Here is a 19,107-nt window from a genome sequence, read left to right as displayed (position 1 = left end):
TCCAGCTGCGTTGGGGTAGAGGAGCACCACGCTGTTGACATCGATTTATACCATTGTCCCAACTGTGCAATTCTCCATGGACCTTCTCTAAGTAAGTACAGGTTGTTCAGATTTAATTTTACACTTTCAGTATGTTTTCTTTCCATGTACAATTGAAAAAGACTGTTCAAAAGACCATTGAAGATGACTTTGATTATTTAGAAGATATTGGTTCTACATTACTAACTCTGAGCTGATATAAACAAACAAACAAACAACCACAAAACAAAACAAATCATCCTGAAAGGTTCCTTGATATGGAGATGCAGATACGATAAAATATAAACCACCAGGGTAAATTAGATAAATCAAAGTGCTTAGAACTAGAAGAAAACAATCTGGACTTAACAGACTCTGTTGAGTGAGAAAATGAAAATTAGGGAATTGTCATTTTAAAACAAACAAACAAACCCAAACCCCAAACAAACAAAAAAGTAACCTTTCTGCCTGTTGTTTCTGTGGAATAGAGGGACTAGGAGGAGGAGTAGAAGGAGGACTGTATCAGACTTTCAAAATAATAAACTAGTAAATTTGAAACTTTTCTCTTCTTGATTTGGGAGAACTAGTGTGCTTTACCGTGACGTCTGAGAATAGCCTTTCTTGTAATGCAGAGGCTCCTAGCGCTAGTGTGAGCTCTGTCTCACCTAAAGCAATTTGGGAGTGAGAGAAGACTGATTTTTGTGTTGGAAGTATTTTCAAAAAGACAATCTGTGGTAAAAATTATCCTTATTGATTCATACTGCCTCAAGTAAGTAGATAATCTAGATTTAGAAGAAGATTCAGACACACCACATATCAACCCAAGCAGAGGTGATATGTTGAAATATGTGTTCACGTGGAATTGCATTAATTGTTCTCCACTAAGCTGTCAGAATCCAACCTATGATAGTTTGTGGTTTGGGCTCTTTTTACTTTAGTGTTTAGAGAGACTGATAATGTCATGTGGCTTCAAGTGTTGCAGCAATGCTCCAGAGTGCTTCAATCATAAGAAATGATGTATTTAAGTAGAAAAAAAAAAAAAAATAAAATTTACAGATTCATATTCTAAAACCCCTTCATCTAAGAGAGTTTTGAAAGAGACAAAAATTCAGCTATTTGATTTAAGAGGGCAAGTATATCTGTGATTTTAGCAAGCACTTGTGTATATAATCCCATCTAATCAAATAACAGTGCAAAACTTTTACTGAAAATATACAAGAAACACATACTTCATACTACCAGATAGTTACTGTCAGTATCCTACACAATTAATTATGTAAAAGTTGCAATAATGAAAAGAAAGCTCCTTTATATTTGGATGTAAGGATGAAATTAACCAATCAATTTCTTCTTGTATTTGAAACAAAAAGAAAGACATTTAGTAAGCAGCCATGTGTGTAAAATGCTAAATAATTTATCCTAAAATCTTAAATAATTTAAAAAAAAGAGAGCAGTTTTAACAAATAGCAATACACTATGGAGTTTTCTTAGCTTATTTGGGTTAGAGTCTTCATATTATATTTTGTTATTTTGCAAGTTTTCTCAGTGATCCCTGAGTCTGAAAGTGCTTTATTTGCATGAATTCTGAGAGTCAGGTCTGTCACCAGACTCTAGAATCCAGAGTTTTAAGAGAGCAGCAGGTACAGTAAATGTTAACAGGACTGTGGTTGTCAGGACATTGCTTTCTTGGTTTTACTTTTTCAAATTCTGTAAATACCTTCCCATCTGTGTGTGCTTTTTTGTTTTGTTTTGGTTTGTTTTTTTTAACTGTAGTAATGCCAATGTTTGATCTGAGCTGACAATATGAGACCTTAGAAGTGGTATTCTATGATTTGCTATATACTCCTCAAAATTTTTAGTATTGTCACAGTGGGTTGTGCCTCAGTTTTCAGAAACTGCAAGAGTGAGCACTAGATCCTTCCACTAGTTTGGGGTGATGGAGAGGGAGGTTTTATATGAGCATTTCAACTAATGTAGTTGTTTGGGGTTTTTTTAATTTGAATTTTGGCGTGAGGACCATTCAGTTAAATTATTTTTCATGCAACAGTTATTGTAGTGTCCTAACGGGTTACAAAAGCTCTAGAATTTAGAGATATGTGAGCAGAAAAAGTTTTCACTCCTTTTCTTTGTTCCTCAGTGTTCTCGTACTTAGAGAATGATAACATGTGTTGCCAAGTACTAAGTAAAGCAAAAGAAGAACTTAAATTTCTAGTTTTCAAATGCTGGAAGGACAGATATTTTAAAGTTGGTGTTGTGCTGTAAAATCTCTTAAGCAGCTGTATCATCTTACAATTTTAATGAGCTGTTATAACAGCAGTGAATTTATGAGAAACTACTCTTGCAAATTAGTATTAGCCACTAATTTCTTGTATTATTATTTATGACTGAGAAAATAGCTTTGAAAACCTAATAAACCTGGTTTCATTATTTATGAAGTTTTACTGTGTTTGGATAGTTGGCACATTAAGCAAGCTCTTCAGCACTGGTTTTCAGGTTAGCAAAGAGCTATAAATACCCGTGTCTTCTCTTAAATGTCTTCTGCAGGGTACATTTTGTCACTTCTGTAGGAAACAGCTCATCAATAGGAATAATTACCTCTTATGTGTAATGACTAGAAGATTTCAGTTATTCCTATATATGTAACTTTTTTTTTTTTCCTGAAGAAGCAGGTTTGTGGCTTGTTTTTGTGTTGTGTTTCTTTTTTTTTTTTTTTTTTTGTAGGAGCTACTTTTTTTTTCTTTGTTTTCTCTCTTAAATCCTTATCTTCCTGTTACTGTTAGATGTGTTTTCTGTATTGCTAGCACTTTTTCTTAGATTTTGAGTGTATCATGACTTTAGTAGACTTGATGAGCTCTTCCATGTAGTTCAAATTTGTATTGAGACAGTTGTTTAGCTGGGTATCATATTTGCATTGCAGGCTGTTTTATATGCACCTGCATAATAACACTTGTGTTGACAGCAGCTTATTCCCTCTTCTGTGTTTCCTCAGCAGATATAAATAAATTTCTGCTTAATATTAGTTGTTAAATTATAGATCTGGTCTCAGTAATTCTTCTTGAGGCAGTCTTCTGGTAGCAACTATCTAAAGCTGTGAAGCAGAGTCTGGCTTTTTTTTGAAAAAATGAAATACAACCTAAAAAATACTGTAAGCATAGTATGTTTCTTATTGTGGCACAGGATCTGCTGGTAAGTCAATAGAAAGGTAGAAAGTTGAGCACTGTTGGACTTTCTTTCCCAGATGATGAGATGGCCTTCCTTCTTGCTCAGGCATCTGTTGGGAAGTTAATGGGGCTTCCCAGCCTGTTAAATGTTTGAGGGCAAGAGATGTGCGTTTATTTGTGTAGACAGAAAATGCTCCAAAATGCATTTTGCTGACAGATAGATGATACAACCGAGGGCTTCATTTCAAAGCAGTAAGCGTCTGTTCTTTATAAACGAAGATAGGAAATAAGTGGTTGATTAAGATGAATTAATGGAATATCCATTATTAAATAATGTAATGAAATAATGAAAATTTGAAGACAGGCAGTAAGCTCACCATGATATTATAAGTCAACTTGGCTTCTGCTTCAGTTGAGGCAAATAAATTCAAATAGGGAGGCTGCATATAGTTTAAAATGTTTTAAAATACAGCCTTTCAATATATAAAGGGTGCTAATAAGAAACAAGACAACTTTTTACCAAGGCATGTAGTGACAGAAGAGAGAACTGTTTTAAACTGAAAGAGGGTAGGTTTAGATTGGATATAAGGAAGAAATTCTCTACTATGAGGTGTTGAGGCACTGGAACAGGCTGCCTGGAGAAGCTGTGAATGCCCCATCCCTGGAAGCATTCCCAGGTCAGGTTGGATGCAACTTTGGGCAACCTGGTCTAGTGGAAGGTGTCTCTGCCCGTGGCAGGAGAAGTTGAACCAGGTGATCTTTAAAGTTTCCTTCCAATCCAAACCATTCTATGATGCTATGATTTTTTTTCCTCATTTATTAATCTGTCATTTGTCATGTCATATTAATCTCCATTTGTCATGGAGACCAACACAACAGTTTTGTGTTGAATGTCTAGTTTATAATTTTCCTCACCTCTTAAAGTATAGAAAATGGTTAAAACTGCAGTTTAGTTGCCATTGAACTATCAGTTTCCAATTCCCCAAATTGCATTGGAACATTAATTTATCCTTTGTGCTTTATTAAGAAATTTTAACAGTGTATTAAAGTTTCAAACAACTCAGAAGTTGATTTTTTTGGTCTGCAATGCTTCTGTCATATGTACTGTGCTTGCATGGTAAAGATCACACTGGTCCAAAACAGTTTATGCCCAAAACTGTTATGGACACATAAGCAGTAGATAAAATAAAGGTGGTTTGGTTTTGAACAGCATGTGGTAGTGAATAGTAGTAGTATTACCAGACTAGATATGAGTTATGCTCATGTGGTAAGATAGCACAATGAGATTAGATCCTGTTAACTCTGTGTTAATAAATAAAATGAAGTCTGTGGATCTTGAAGAGGTATGATTCTCTCTTTATTAAAAAAATAGTCTGAACTTTAGGAAATTAAAGTTCTATTTCTAGTTTTGTTGCTGACTTTTAGAATTTGGACAGCTTTCAGTCTGTTGTGGTTTACTTGTGCTGCACTGGATATGGAGCTTTAAATCATTGTGTATAATGTGCAGTGAGATTCTTACACAGAGCAAGCTATAGAAGTACATAGAATTACTGTCAGGTGTCCTGAAGATTTTGTTTGTTGTAGATAGGTAGAGTGTCACCTGCATAAACAATAAGGTTCTTAAATCGTAGTAATGTAATTGAGGCATGTCTAGCTCACTGATGGGGTGACTGTTAATCTGAACCATCTGATTTAACCAATTCAAAGTTTAATCCTTCTGAAATTCGTAGTGAAGAAGAGGAGGAACTGGCACAGACATGACTACACGGAGTTGGATGATGGTTCCAAACCAGTGCAGGCTGGAACACGGACCTTTGTTAAACAGCTGCGGGCTCGCTCTTTCCCAAGGTACAGAAGGTTACTCACACATTTCAGTGAAAAAAATAGAGAAATGTTGTTGGCTGAGTGTCTTAGAGGAAGCGACTGACATTTCTCTGTTTCAGAAAATGAAGCTCAACGATAACTTCCTCCCCCTTTAGAGTCCTCCCTTCATCCCATCCCTGTTTCAGTTGGATACGTTTGCCTTTTAATGCAGTAACTTTGCCTGCTCAGTTTTGCACTGGGATATGTTGTCTATCAAGACTGCTACAGGATGGTGTGGGGGTTTTGATTTTTTGGGGCTCTTTTTTTTTGGGGGGGGGGGGGAGTGGTTGGTTTTTGTTTTTCTTCTTTGGGCCTGAACTCTCAGAATATTGTCTGTCTATTCCTCTAGTCCAGGCATAGTCCTCAGTTGCATTCCATATAACACAGAACATTTAGATGAGCTGGTAGTCTTTCCATTCTCACATCCTTTAGAGGAAAGTGAAGAAACATGGTGTACTGTCATCCTGAGCTGTCTGTGATTTGGTATCTCACTGAAACATAATGACTGAAAATTCTTTAAAGGAGTTTGTTACCAAAATGTGCTTTAATGCCTTCTCTGAGAATTCCTTTTCCTCATCCTCTTAAGTTACTGTGTTCAGTAACTATGAGTTCCCAGATTATGCACGACAGTAAACATTTCCTTGCTGGTTTAGGTCATATTTTTCATTTTTTAGTTAAATGCTTGATAGTACTGTGTCCACTTCTTTTGCATTCAAATGTAGCTATTCCCATCTTCCCCTCCCCCCCCGCTTCCCCCCAACTGTGACTTTTTTTTTTTTCAGTAGTACTTGAGGGATGCTTTTCTGCTAATGTTCTGTTATTGCTTTCTACCAGTGCTGATGAAGTCATTTTGAAAATGCATGGAAGCCAACTGACACAAAGATACTTGGAGAAACATGGGTTTGATGTTCCCATTATGGTTCCTAAATTAGATGGTCTGGGGCTCAGGCTTCCTCCACCAACTTTCTCTGTTTTAGATGTGGAACGCTATGTAGGTAAGAGTCGCTCTGAAATACTTACAAATGATGCTGTCTGTAAAGTAAAACAAATATTTACATGATTGTAAGAGCTTCCAGGGTCCTAAATATATATTCTAAATTAAGTGACTTCTATCTGGAAGACTAGCAGGTAGTAAAATGAAAGCTATGGTTTTATGTGGTTGTGGTGTTTGTTTTTTTTTTTTTAGTGTGGGGTAGATATGTGGTAAGAGTACGGCCTTACTTTTTGACTTTTAAACATGTTAATTTTGGTGCAAGCTAAACATGGAATGCTGAGTTTTAAAGTAATAAAGACTTCAAAGATTGTTCTCTTTGAGAATTGAATTAATCACTCTTACGATCAGTCAAGTTTAAGTATTGGTTAGGATATTGCAAAACTTACGGTTTTGGGCTCAGTAAATTGGCATTCTTGAATTAAATGTTTCTTCCTGGAAATTTTCCCACCTTGGCTCCCTTTGACAGGAGAACTAGAGCTTCCCAAAGACCATTTATTTATTTCTTATCAGGTCTGTTGGCAGTCTGTAATTGTTTCAACTTCGTGTAAGTGGTCAGTACAGAGAAATGGGGACTCAGCCCATCAGAGTGTGACATTTCCTGTAACATATAGTACAGCTGAGAAGTCTGTATATGGCCTTGTCTGTGTTCTTGTGATGACCTAATATAACGATCTGTGCTGAAAGTAGGTTTTCTGCCCATCGGCATCTTACAGTGGCACGAGAATAGAGGAAATATGTAGTATATGGAATGTTGTTACTGTTATGATTATAAAGAGTAATGTGTTCTACTTGAAAGTGTAATTATTTTGATACAAGTAATTATAGTTATAATGTACATCTAAATACATTCCAGAATTCCAAAATTAATTGGCAGATTTGACGCTTGTATAACTAAATGGACATAAACCAATTACTGTTACAGTGTTGGCTAAAGGTTGCTTCTTGCTTGTCTAGTTCTACAGATGTGTCACTTTAAAATAGGCAATATGTAAACCAGTCCTTGTTGTCTTCATAAATGAAGCACACTCATAATAATTATTCAGTGAAATTACTGTGTGCTTAAAAGTTATGCATGTGTATAAAGAGGGTGGGGGTAGGCTTGTAGAATATTTGTGAAATGGTGCCTACATAGTTTTTAAAGTTAAAACTTAACAGTTATGGCATAAATTTAGTGCAGTTTGCTAAGAAATACAAACTGCAAGCAGTAGTGTTTATTATTTGTAAAGACTTCTCAGTGGCCCTTGTGTTAAATATTCAAGTGCTGTGGTGATGATTAATAGTAAAATGAGGAATAGATCTTTGATAACTTTCTCTATGCTAGTCTTTCCAATTGCAACCACAAACCTTTTAAAAAAAAAAAAAAAACAAACAAAAAACACAACCAAAAAACCACCAAACCAAAAACCAGTTGCAGTCATTCTATACTGCTCTTTTTCTTTTTGGTTAGCCACAGGAAAGAGGATTTATTTTCAGAGTGTTTTCAGTTCTGTCCTTAGCTGATTGTAGCAATTAAAGTTAGATCTAATAAAAAGTGGGTTTATACTGATCTGTCTCTGTTGCGAAACAATGCTGATAGCAGTGGAGTTTTAGTGCAGAAATGGTTTGATCAAGGCTGGAAAAAGGTTAAATTTCTCTTAAACACCTTGACTGGCTGTTTTCTTCTGCTTAACAGGTGGCGACAAAGTGATAGATGTAATAGATGTAGCAAGACAAGCAGACAGTAAAATGAAGCTCCATAATTATATTAAATATTTCACAAATCCTGACCGACCAAAAGTATTGAATGTCATCAGCCTGGAATTCTCGGACACAAAGTGAGTATTGACTTCAATTCCTTGAATGTAGGAAGTGGTTTTCACTAAGTTGAACAGTGTGTGTAGGAGTACAATGTCTGTAGTGGGAAAGATAGGAAGCTGCGTATTTTCTGTAGACAATGATGTAACGCAGTAATAAATTTGTAGGAAACAAAAATTTAAAGCTGTCACTTAAAAAGATATGTGGTTACTATTGATTATATTTATGGTTCTTTTTTGTTTGTTTGTTTTAAAAGGATGTCTGAATTAGTGGAAGTACCAGACATTGCCAGAAAGCTTTCATGGGTGGAAAATTATTGGCCAGATGATTCTGTCTTCCCTAAGCCTTTTGTTCAGAAGTATTGCTTGATGGGCGTCCAGGACAGCTATACTGATTTTCATATTGATTTTGGAGGAACATCAGTTTGGTACCACGTTCTCTGGGTATGAAGGCTTCTTGATTTATGACAATTTGTGTGAAACAAAATTTATTCAGTGTGCAGCTTTCTTCTATGGCAGTATTGCCTTTTTAGAATTATCACCTACATGAAATTTTGTGCTTAGAAAGCCACCTTGAAAGTAAATTACTGATTATTGGTGTTGCATTTATATGCTTTTATTTTAGTATGCTGTTGATGACTTCCAGACTGTAATTGAATAACTGATCATTTTGGTAGACTGGTAGGTGATGCAGTGAGGTTTTAGTATGAAAAATGAATTGAATGAAAGTCATTGGCATACTCAACTTTTTTTTCTTCTTGCAAACTTTGACCTTGTATACATAATGGAAAAGGCAAAATGTTTTCTCATTTGGCTTGTGTGTGCATATCCATAAATAGCTAATAAAAGCTGGAAATTTTTTATACTCCAATTAAAAGTTTTGGTTGGCTTGTTTGTTTCTTTTGCATCACAAGAGACCAACTGGTTAGTGTACTATTGACTAATCTTCTGTTTGCTTACAGTTGTGAAACACTGGGTCTAGGAAAACCCGGTGTTCCACAATGGAAATATGGAATATTTACTGTTTAGCTCAATCTGTTACTTTTTAGGAATGAGTCAGAGGTTATAGTGTGCCTTCAGGAAGACATTAATTTATTTATTTGATTATGTTTGTTTGTTTTGTTTAATAGGGTGAGAAGATATTCTATTTGATCAAGCCTACTGATGAAAATTTGGCTCTGTATGAGTCTTGGAGTTCATCTGTCACCCAGAGTGAAGTATATTTTGGGGACAAGGTTGACAAATGTTACAAGTGTGTTGTGAAGCAAGGACACACTTTATTTGTTCCAACAGGTAAGATTTTACCTTAATTACTAGGCCTTAGCATATTTGATCACCTGAGATTGTGTTATCAACATTTGGTTTCACATAACATTTTGGATAAGAGAGAGTAATACAAAATCTGGAAATTTAAATTTTCAAAACAAGTTATTAGCTTTTTAGATTACCTGATAGTAGTAACAGTTATCAGGGAGAGAAAGGGTGTTTATTACACAATAAGTCAACAAATTAAACCCTGATTTGGGTATCAAGAAAATACTTCCAATTCATAGAAAACACATTGTTCAGCATTTGATAGATATCCAGACTGAATTATTAATTTTATCCTACAGGGTTTTTTTTACAGATTTTAAATATTTCAAGACCTGCTAGACAAAATCATTACAAAAACCTTGCATAAAATTCTTAAGCTGTAGGCTAGAGGATTGAAAATAAATGTTGGGTGGATGGGGTTGTGTTTGTCAGCAGGAAATCTAAACTGTGGTGAAGCTTGTGGAGATTCTCTCAATCAAAACAAAAGTGTCCCTAAATAAAATTGAAGAATACACAATTCAATTAATGTGTTAATGTTTGTAGATACAGCTTACAAAACAGTAGAGTTCATAAATTTATTTCAACAGCTTCCTTTCAAGAATGATGCAAAGACATAGTCTTTTCTGGTTTTCTTTAACAACATTTCATTTAGCTGTCACCTAATAACATCTGATAAGTTACAGTACGTTTTTAAGAAAGGAGAAACACCAAGACAATCAAACTTCTCTATCTATTTTAAAAAACACAGAAAAATCCTCCGAACAAAATACACTACTCCCACTCCCCAAAACTCCCAAATACCGCAAACTTAGAAGTCTTTAAAAAATCAACCCATATTTTACCAGTAAAGTGAGTGCAAGTTCATTTTTGTATTTTCACTTATCCAGCCCATCCATATATATATATATATATGTATGTATTTTATAATGAAAAGTCTATGCTGGGGACTATCTTCCCTTTTTGGGGAGGAGGAAGCTTTAAATACATGGAGAAGGAAAACAGTGCGCAAGTCTACTTCTGGAATAAGCCCTGAATTCAGTACCTCATTTTGCATGGACTTCCTAGACCAACAACTACGTTTTTCTCATAGCCCAGTTCTCTACCTGTGAGGTTTAGCATTTACTATTCTAGTTCATGGCTTGTGCAGAATAAATACTACATGGTGAGGAGCTATATATGCATTTAACTTTTCCTGAACACCCAGAGCTTTTAAAATCCATAGATTTTTGGCAAGAGATGACATTAATTTTCCATTTATCTAAGTGCAAGGTTATGCATCTATGAACAAAGAATGCAGAATTACAGAATGAAGAACTTTACTGCGACGCACAGATCTTTGAAAAGAGTTATTGCTTCCCTAGTCATCAGCTGAATCTGAGGTCTTGCTATACTCTGCCCAAAAAGAAAAGTGTCTTAAAATGATAGTTTCTAATGTATACATGTATTTGTGTGTATATACACATAAAATGGTACTTTTTAATGTTAGTATGTGTATATACGTATGCATTCATATACATATGATGAACTATAGTGTAAGAACTAGTAAATTAAACCAGGTTTCAAGACAGGTGTTTCAAAAATGGAAAATTTTGTTAGACTGATTGAAGGGTTTAAAAAGCCCCTGATCTCTGCTGAAAACCGCTTCTGCTGTTCCTGCTTGCACTGATGCTAGTGGATGCCATAATTATCTTATAATCTCTGAAATATGTTCAGAGTAGACTTCTGATTTAAAATTAATCTTACGTGCAGATGAATAGCACCTACTGGGAGGCTCTTGAGAGTTATTCAAATATTATTAAAAATATTCTGTGTGGCCTACACCAGATTTTCTTGCCTTGTTGCATAGACCTTGATCAAAACTACAGCATAAAAATAGCAGGTAGGAATATAAAAAAATGAAATCCTTTAATTGATACAGCTGTGCCATAAAAATCCTGGTGCTGATGCAACAGTGAGCAGGCTTTGTTGTTAATTTTGTCAACATCTGGGGAGATGTGTGTTTAAAGGACTGAAATACAATTATTCCTTCGAGAACTGGAGGTACTCATCTACTGTGATGATAAGAGTGAAAAACTGCAAATGTATTAACAGATGTAAAATGCGGCTGGTAATACAAGGCAATCTTTGTTGTGCTGCTCTTCTCAAAGAAAAGAAGTAGAACTGATCAATGTTTAATATTAATTGAAAAAACCCTTAAGTTGCATGTGCCACCGTGTTCTGTGTTCTCTCATACACGGTGCTGTAACTTGCTTCCTTCCCAGGCCACATAGCAGGTGTGTTCCTTAATGTTGTTGCTAGGTTTCAAGTCTTTTTACATGTGCTACCACAACTAGGACCAGTTATTCTGAGCTGAATTAGGGCATAGATTTAATACTAGTTTGCAACATACAGTTCCTTGTGATCTAGTCTGATCTTGCCTCAAGTTGAGGAGTTTCCTGTGTTTGTACATGTTGCCTACATTTAGTGAAGCCATGAAGTAAGCTCTAAATGTGTGGCCAACTCATCTTCTCTCAGAAGATTATGTGTATGCATGCAAAATCAGAAGAAAAATCTTGAAAGAGGAAACTCTATTTGTAGTTTATTTACACTAAGGCTGCATTGTATAAGTTTTAAAGGTAATTATTTTTAATCAGGAAGCTAATGTATTGTGGTTTTTTGTGTACTTACTTGAAATTATCCAGTAGTGATCAGCTAGATTGATAGCATAATGTTGGCCATTCTTTGCCATGTTGAATAGTGGAATTCCCAAGGACAATATTTCAATTATGTGACAAATTTATACAGTCAGATTGCCTAGACTGGATTTTAAAAATGATCATAATTTCACTGGAATTATGATGACTGTGTTTCTAATTAGTGGAACTACTTCTGAATTCCTATTAGAGAAACTTCAGTATTGCTAAATGACATTTTTATGTTGAGGAAACAGCACAGTTACTTTAAGCAACATGTAAATATTGAAAGTAATTTAATTTCTATTTTATTTTTATTACTTTATCTTTTGTTCGTTATATTTTTTCCCTCCTTACTTGCTTATTTTTGTTGATTGGAGGGAAAACCTCTCGGAATTTTTACATGAGAAATCACTGATGGTCTTGCATCCCCTTCCTCCACCTCTAGTAAAAAATGTTTTGATCTTAACTCCTTCAGAAAGCTACAGTTCCACTAGATACCTGAAACACTGTAACTTACATGTTGCTAAACTTTAAATTACTGGTTCACAGCACAGAATACAAATTTGATATTCTCTCTCCAGGTACAGAGTTTTTACTTCTATATGTATTTAAAAACAGTTTTAGAATAATTTATATTTATATATTAAGTTTCAGAATCTATTATTTCAGGCTGGATTCATGCTGTGCTCACATCTCAGGATTGTATGGCTTTTGGAGGAAACTTTTTGCACAACCTCAATATTGGCATGCAGCTCAGGTTAGTCTCAGCCCTTCCTGTACCTTTTCCTTGTTGAGTAGGGTATTCTTTTAATAGATACTTTTCTTCATGCTCTTAATCAGAATCAAATAGGTACAGGCTCTCAAACAGACAATAGTGGCATTTTCAGTTAGACTGTATCAAGTACATACTCTTATTTCACTTCTTCGAAGTTTGTTTCAAAAGCAAAATGAAGACTATGCAAAAATTTAAGTGAATAGAAGAAAAAAAAAAAAGAAAAACTCTACTTTGGAGATTAGGCTAAGTAAGTAAAACAAAACTGAGCAAGCCCAGGTGTGTGACACTGAGTTCAAATGAGTGTCCTCAAGTCAGCATTGCTCTAAGGGCAGCTGTATTTGGTTTTTGTCCAAGATGTGAAGCTGTCTTCTAAACATATTGTTTTTATTTATTACAGTGGAATCCTGATAAAATTCCATCTGTTAAAAGATCACACATTGGGTTTGTATCCTAGTTTTATGAAGTCCAACTTTATTCTTAGAAGTGCCGCAGTCAAACTTGATAAGGTCAGAGCCTGGATGAGACCAGAGTTCAATCTTGTCTGTGGTCTTGTTGGGATTTAACTATGTGATACTTGACTTCTTTTATTTATCATGGCTATGGTTATTTTATTTTATTTTGGACATTGTGTCTATTTGATTACATATTTGAATAATTAATTTGATAATTAAAACATTAATGGTTTGTAATATTTCAATTTATTCAGGTGTTACGAAATGGAGAAGAGGCTAAAAACCCCAGATCTTTTTAAATTTCCCTTTTTTGAAGCCATCTGTTGGTTTGTGGCCAAAAACTTACTGGAAACATTGAAAGGTAATCCTTGTTTTGTTTTAAGAGATAGACATGTATCCGCTTCTATTTTTTTTCTTTTCATTGATAGTAAAGAAAATTATCCTGCTGTTGTGTGAACCGAGGAAACTTTTTAAGATGGGAAACCATACTTTTATTTTATTTTATTTTATTTTATTTTATTTTATTTTATTTTATTTTATTTTATTTTATTTTATTTTATTTTATTTTATTTTATTTTATTTTATTTTATTTTATTTTATTTTATTTTATTTTATTTTATTTTTGTCATACTATTTTTTAACCAGGTTTTAGTGAATGCTGCACTGCGACAGTTCTAGATCCAGCAGTTTTTGGTTTTGGTAAATGAACTTTCTGAAAATTACTTTGATGATTTAAGATTTTTAGGGTAACTTTTGCAGTGCAGAAAGATTAGAGCAATTGCTGATGCATGTAACTAATGCTTTGTAGCATGCTGCTGCAACCTTTGGACTATTTTATTAGTGGTTTTCATCCAATGCTGATGATGTATGTGATCAATGAAAATACTCTAGATTGTCAAGACAGAGTATCTGGAATACTGACGCAGTGCAGTTATGCTACACCTAAATAGGATTAATTTGCCATTATCTGAAAAGACATTGTTAAGAAAGATAAAAAACTTATTTCAATGGCATCAGTTTTTCACTTGGGCTTCTTCATATCACTTCAGATCTATGGGTACCCTTCGATAGCCCTTCTCTTCTGCTTTCAGCAAATGACTCTAAACGATCCCACTAATTTGTATCTGTGAGTTTCTTCTTGGTGCCTTTGCAGCTGAGTGAAGGCGTTTTGTTGCACTTTGACAATTTTCTTTGACCTTTTCAGTCAGTCAAACTACCTGTTGTCTTCTGCTCTTTCTTGTGAAGGGAAAAGTGTCTGTGAGGCCTTTTGTGGGAAAGATGCATCAGTTCTTCTGAGCTGTGTGAAATCATTTATATCCATGCTTATCAATAGATATCTCAAAAAGCTCCTGCTCGTGACAGGTGCTGATCCTTTCCAAACTTCCTCATCTAGTCCTGTAATTTCTAAATCTGTGATCACGTATAATTGAGCTTGAGAGAGTGCCTGTCTGGCTTGGCCTTCTCAAATATCTTTCCCACTGCCTACTCTATTTAATCTTATTATTAATAATAAATGTCATATTCCAAATGATGTATTTCAAAGGAGCGAAATGAACCTTCAAAGCTGAATTCAGATTCTCTTTTCGAAGAGATCAGAATCTCACGTAACCGTTTTTCTAATACGTAAATAGTCACAGTTATTCTGTTTTTTTTCAGCAAATGAAGGTGTTGAACCAACCCTTGTTTCTTAAATGAGCATTTAAACTTTCTGAATGAACCTAAAGCAACTCAGAAATCCTATCAAATAGAACATACTTGCAGAAAACCTTTCCTTCCAAAAAGGAGTATTTTCTTCTTGAAAGTTTGCCTTGATTGGTCTCTCTGCTGTTTATTTAAATTTTACAAACTTGTCAGAAGACATAGGAGCTGTGTTCCTGCTGGAAAAGCAGTGGGATATATGTTTCTATATCATCTAACTAACTATGAGTTGTGTTGTGTGTCCATTCCCCTCCTCTTTCCCCTGTTCTTTTTATCCCATGACTCCTTGAGTACATAGACTAGGAGCATCTTGTGTATTAGGGCAGGGGTATGAACCTTACTCTCATATTATTTTTAATCTTAGGTTAGCAGATATTTTGTTGCAGAACAATGCTATGATCATTAAAATCCATTAAAAAAAAATAAAAATTGAGGTTTCCCTGGCTAGAGTGAAGATTGTGTTGGGCTTTGGCATCAAGACTCATGCAACTTAGATGTTTAACAACCAAAATCGTTTGTTTTACAAATAAGGGATGATACCAGTTCAGCTGTGAAAGGTAACCATGATGACCAATGTGTAAAATGTTGAGTTCATGGTTGTTAGCAGCACTTCATGCGAAATTCAGGTCAAAAGCAAAATCAGCACAGTGTATCTTTCTGTGCGTCATGTTTGTTTTGTTTTGTTTTGTGTTTTTTTGTTGGTTTTGTTTGTTCGTTTTGTTGTTTGTTTTTAATGATAAGAGGGTCATAAACACTCTGATTTTGTCTCTTCATTAGCAAGAAGTGTTTTATGATGTGTTGTGGCATTCACCTAAACTATTTTTCTTCATAGTTCTTGGAGCTGCAGAATAGGTAACTTATTTATCTATCTGATACTCATTAATTTTGATTACTCTTACATCATGCAGTCTTTTCTATTGCAGCTAAAAAAATTCAGCCTGTGGTGCTGCATTGTATTGCCAAAATTTTAGCAACTGAGTCAGCTAGTGGGCAGCTAGTACCTTTTAAAAAGTAGGAGGTATCTTGGACGGAAGAACAGGTGTTTAGTAACAGAACTTTCTTTTTTCTGCCAGCATACTAATCCGTTATCCATAAGAATAGTGGTTTATTATTGTATTCTTTTAAGGAAATAAAATGAACCATATAGTTCAAGTGTTGGTCCATTTGCTATTGACAAGTGGAAATATTTGTCAGGAACATGGGGAGAAGTTGCAATCGACTTTTGACTGTTCAAGGAGGGTTTGTCTTTTTCCTTCTTTTTTTCCCCCATGAAGGAAAAGAGAAAATAGAAAAGGAATTGCAATCACTTGAGAGCACCAGCTTTCTTATGAAGAGCAGCTTCTGTAGCAGAGTGATTTCACTCTATGTCCCCTTTGATTTTGGGGGGAAAAATGAGGTAAACTGGGGAAGAATTATGATATTTGGAAGGGTGACGGAAAATGTTTGGGAAGTGGAAGTGTGCTAATACAAACCATGTGCTGTACGTATGGACATAAGCAATAAGAATTCTAGAGATACATCCCACATCCTTCCAGTCTGCTTTGACTAAAATATTTAAATATTTCCGAATGAAATAGAAGTGATTTCTTTTTTCAGATAGGTTTTCTCTTGTTCTATATTTTAGGTCTATTTTATTCTGATTGAACTTTAGTATGTTGTAAATGACCCCTAATTCACCCAGAAATTAGTTAAAAAAAAAAAAAGAAAAGTAGAATCACTTTAGGCTGCCTTTTTTTTTTGTTTGTTTGTTTTGTTGCAGTTTACACCAAATACAGGGTGTCATGTTTCATTTGCTTGCATGATTTTTCCATTTTTGTGTTGTTGCACAATGACAACTTAATTGGCTGAAGGGTAGGTATCGTTCTATTGTTTTCACTGTTAGTGTGTTTCTAAATTGGTATCTGTATCCTTTTTAGAACTGAGGGAAGATGGTTTCCAGCCTCCAAGCTACTTAGTGCAAGGAGTGAAGGCTTTACTTTCTGCTTTAAAATTATGGATGAAAAAAGATGTAAGTATAAGAGATATTTTTCCTATTTGGGTGAGCTCTGTTTTGATATAGAAGTGAAGGTCTATGCCCTTTTAAAGTTTAAGATTATTTTTATCTGTTAACGAGTACTGAAAGACTCTATGGAGAGTATGTACTGTTGACCTGTGAAAGAATCATCATGACAACTTTGTATTCCGTGATGCTAATAAAGTCTTTTTAGACCAATTAATAAGCTCTTGTATTGTAGTTGATGGAAGTAGAATCTTGTTTCTCCTCAGGACGGGATAAGAGTGCTAGAGGATAAGCTGATAAGGTGCGGCTTTTTTCTAACAAATCTGTTTATATAGTTGATTCATCCTAGTCTGAGGTAATGGAGGGATGGAATGCATTTTTCATTAATGTCAGTGCTCTGTAGAACACATTTCAGGTATGCATGTACTACTGAAGAGTCGGTTTAACTTCAGATGAGGGTATTAACTTCAGTTGAGTACTGTCCCTGCTGAACATTGGCTGACTCTTGTAAAACCATTGTGTTGTCTGTGCTGTCTTTGCTGGTGCTCTGCTCTCCAGGAAAGCTTATTTGTTTTGGCACGACACTGGATCTGGCCTAACTCCACTTGTTTTTTCATGTGCCTGAGCTAATAAGTCCTCTTGGAATCTGTGCTTCTGGGAAGTGCTGTTCACTGACAGGCAGTTTGGTTCTGATGGAGCTTATTAATTCTAGTTTGTTGCTGGCCATGCTGACTTGAACTGGCTTTTGGAGATCTGTTTGGTCTTTCTGCCAACAAATTCTCCTTGTAAGAGAATTTACTATGCAACAAGTATAATATTTACACAATGCTGCACCCAATGTAATAAGCTTTATGAAACTGAACATGAGGTGCGAACCCAGAGTGGTTACTCTGTGTGGAATCATCTGGGGTCCAGCCTGGATAGCATTAGTGGTTCCAGATGAACGTTTGCTGACCCTCTAACTTCTCTGAGTTGGTTCTCCAGTGTCTACTTGTCTATGCCATGCTGGATCAAAGCTAGCTAGTAAGCGGTGTAGCAGTATTTACAGGATGTTGTGCCTAAGCTGCTAAGCCATGTGTGAATCCAAGCTGTCTCTGCATCCGTGGCATGGATAATAAGCCAGCAATCAGACTGCCAGTAACTGAGATCAAACATAGCCTGTATGAATCCTTATTTTAATTTGAAATTGTGTTGGATTCATCTCTTCTAGATTGCTGTAGCGTAGTATTGTAGCATTTGTGTACTGTCTAGTAGCTCATTAAATAGTTTGATTAATGCTTCATACAGAATGTGATAAGTTTCCTACTTTTCCATGGAAAAAAAAAAAGAATTGTACATGCTGCCTTCTGAATGCTTGTTAATGAGATCTCTGGGCATTCCCAAACCACTGGCTGAACAGACACTTTGATTGTGAAGAAACTGCACAGCATCGATGATCTAGTCACAATGTTGTCTGTTGTCCTCCAGCTATCATACTTTGTACCTTGTGTTCATCTTTTCTAGCTGCTGCTTCATAAATGAGCTGATCTTTTCTTTGCAGCAGGTGATGTGCATGATAGGGTTGTCGCTGTACGCAGCTAAAGACAGGAGGAGCTTTTTACATTGCTGTATGATCTGCTTATACTGGGGATTTCAGACAGATTCCAAAAAAAGAATGACAACTGAATACTCCACAAATGAGAAGCCTACTCATGAAGTTTCACATTTGTATCACGGAATACATCTTTTCAAGATGTGAATTATCTTAGAGAATTGCTTTAGACCATTTGCTGGAGAATTTCAAACTCATCTTCAGCAGGCCAGCAGTGTCTTAATTTCTGCAATACTTAAAAACTGCCAAAAATTACAAGATGCGGAGACTAGAGATTGAGTGCTAGTAAAATTATTTTAGTTTTCATGTCTTGATTTGAGTTCAGTTTGTGCAAGGCTTTTATCAGTGTGTGTATGCTCCGATTACTTTGGCGCAAATCATCCATCTGCAGGCTAGTTGATACACACAGTAACAATGTTACCTGAACATCGGTTTTTTTAGTTCTGGCTTCCTTCCAGTTTGCATAAGCAACAGGTCTCAGGTTCAGTTTTTCAGGTGTTTGATTCATGTACTAGTAAAATTATTTTGGGCAACTGTTCTGTGCTTTTAAAAAAAGTATTAATAGCTGTTTTAAAAGAAAAAAAAAGTTGGTTTTGTTTTTGTGTGTGTGTGTGCATTTTTTTTTTGTAAGTGTGGGATGTGGGGTTTATTATTTTCATTTTATCTTTATTTTTATGTACATTTTAAAGTATTGATATACTTCATTGTGATGCTAGTTTCCAAAGATGGGTGGATTCATTTGCCTACCAAGACTTCTTTTTTAATCTGTATCTC

At 35.2% G+C, this 19,107-nt stretch overlaps 1 protein-coding gene across 2 annotated transcripts in view; it reads left to right on the top strand.

The window, feature by feature from the left end:
- The window catches only part of KDM7A (lysine demethylase 7A), a 67,956-nt gene that overhangs the window by 26,790 nt on the left and 22,059 nt on the right, over positions 1-19,107 (top strand). For both annotated transcript variants that reach the window (XM_071798275.1, XM_071798272.1), the window contains exons 2-10: positions 6-91; positions 4,910-5,027; positions 5,877-6,037; positions 7,709-7,850; positions 8,087-8,273; positions 8,960-9,122; positions 12,488-12,575; positions 13,300-13,406; positions 16,660-16,751. In XM_071798275.1, coding sequence (XP_071654376.1) covers positions 6-91; positions 4,910-5,027; positions 5,877-6,037; positions 7,709-7,850; positions 8,087-8,273; positions 8,960-9,122; positions 12,488-12,575; positions 13,300-13,406; positions 16,660-16,751 — 1,144 coding nt within the window. The remainder of the gene's footprint in view (positions 1-5; positions 92-4,909; positions 5,028-5,876; positions 6,038-7,708; positions 7,851-8,086; positions 8,274-8,959; positions 9,123-12,487; positions 12,576-13,299; positions 13,407-16,659; positions 16,752-19,107) is intronic.

The sequence above is a fragment of the Patagioenas fasciata genome, chromosome 1 (genome assembly GCF_037038585.1).
Source record: "Patagioenas fasciata isolate bPatFas1 chromosome 1, bPatFas1.hap1, whole genome shotgun sequence".
Classification (NCBI taxonomy): Eukaryota; Metazoa; Chordata; class Aves; order Columbiformes; family Columbidae; genus Patagioenas; species Patagioenas fasciata.
The sequence above is the reverse complement of the archived record's forward strand: the minus strand, read 5'-3'. Positions and strand labels throughout refer to the sequence as shown.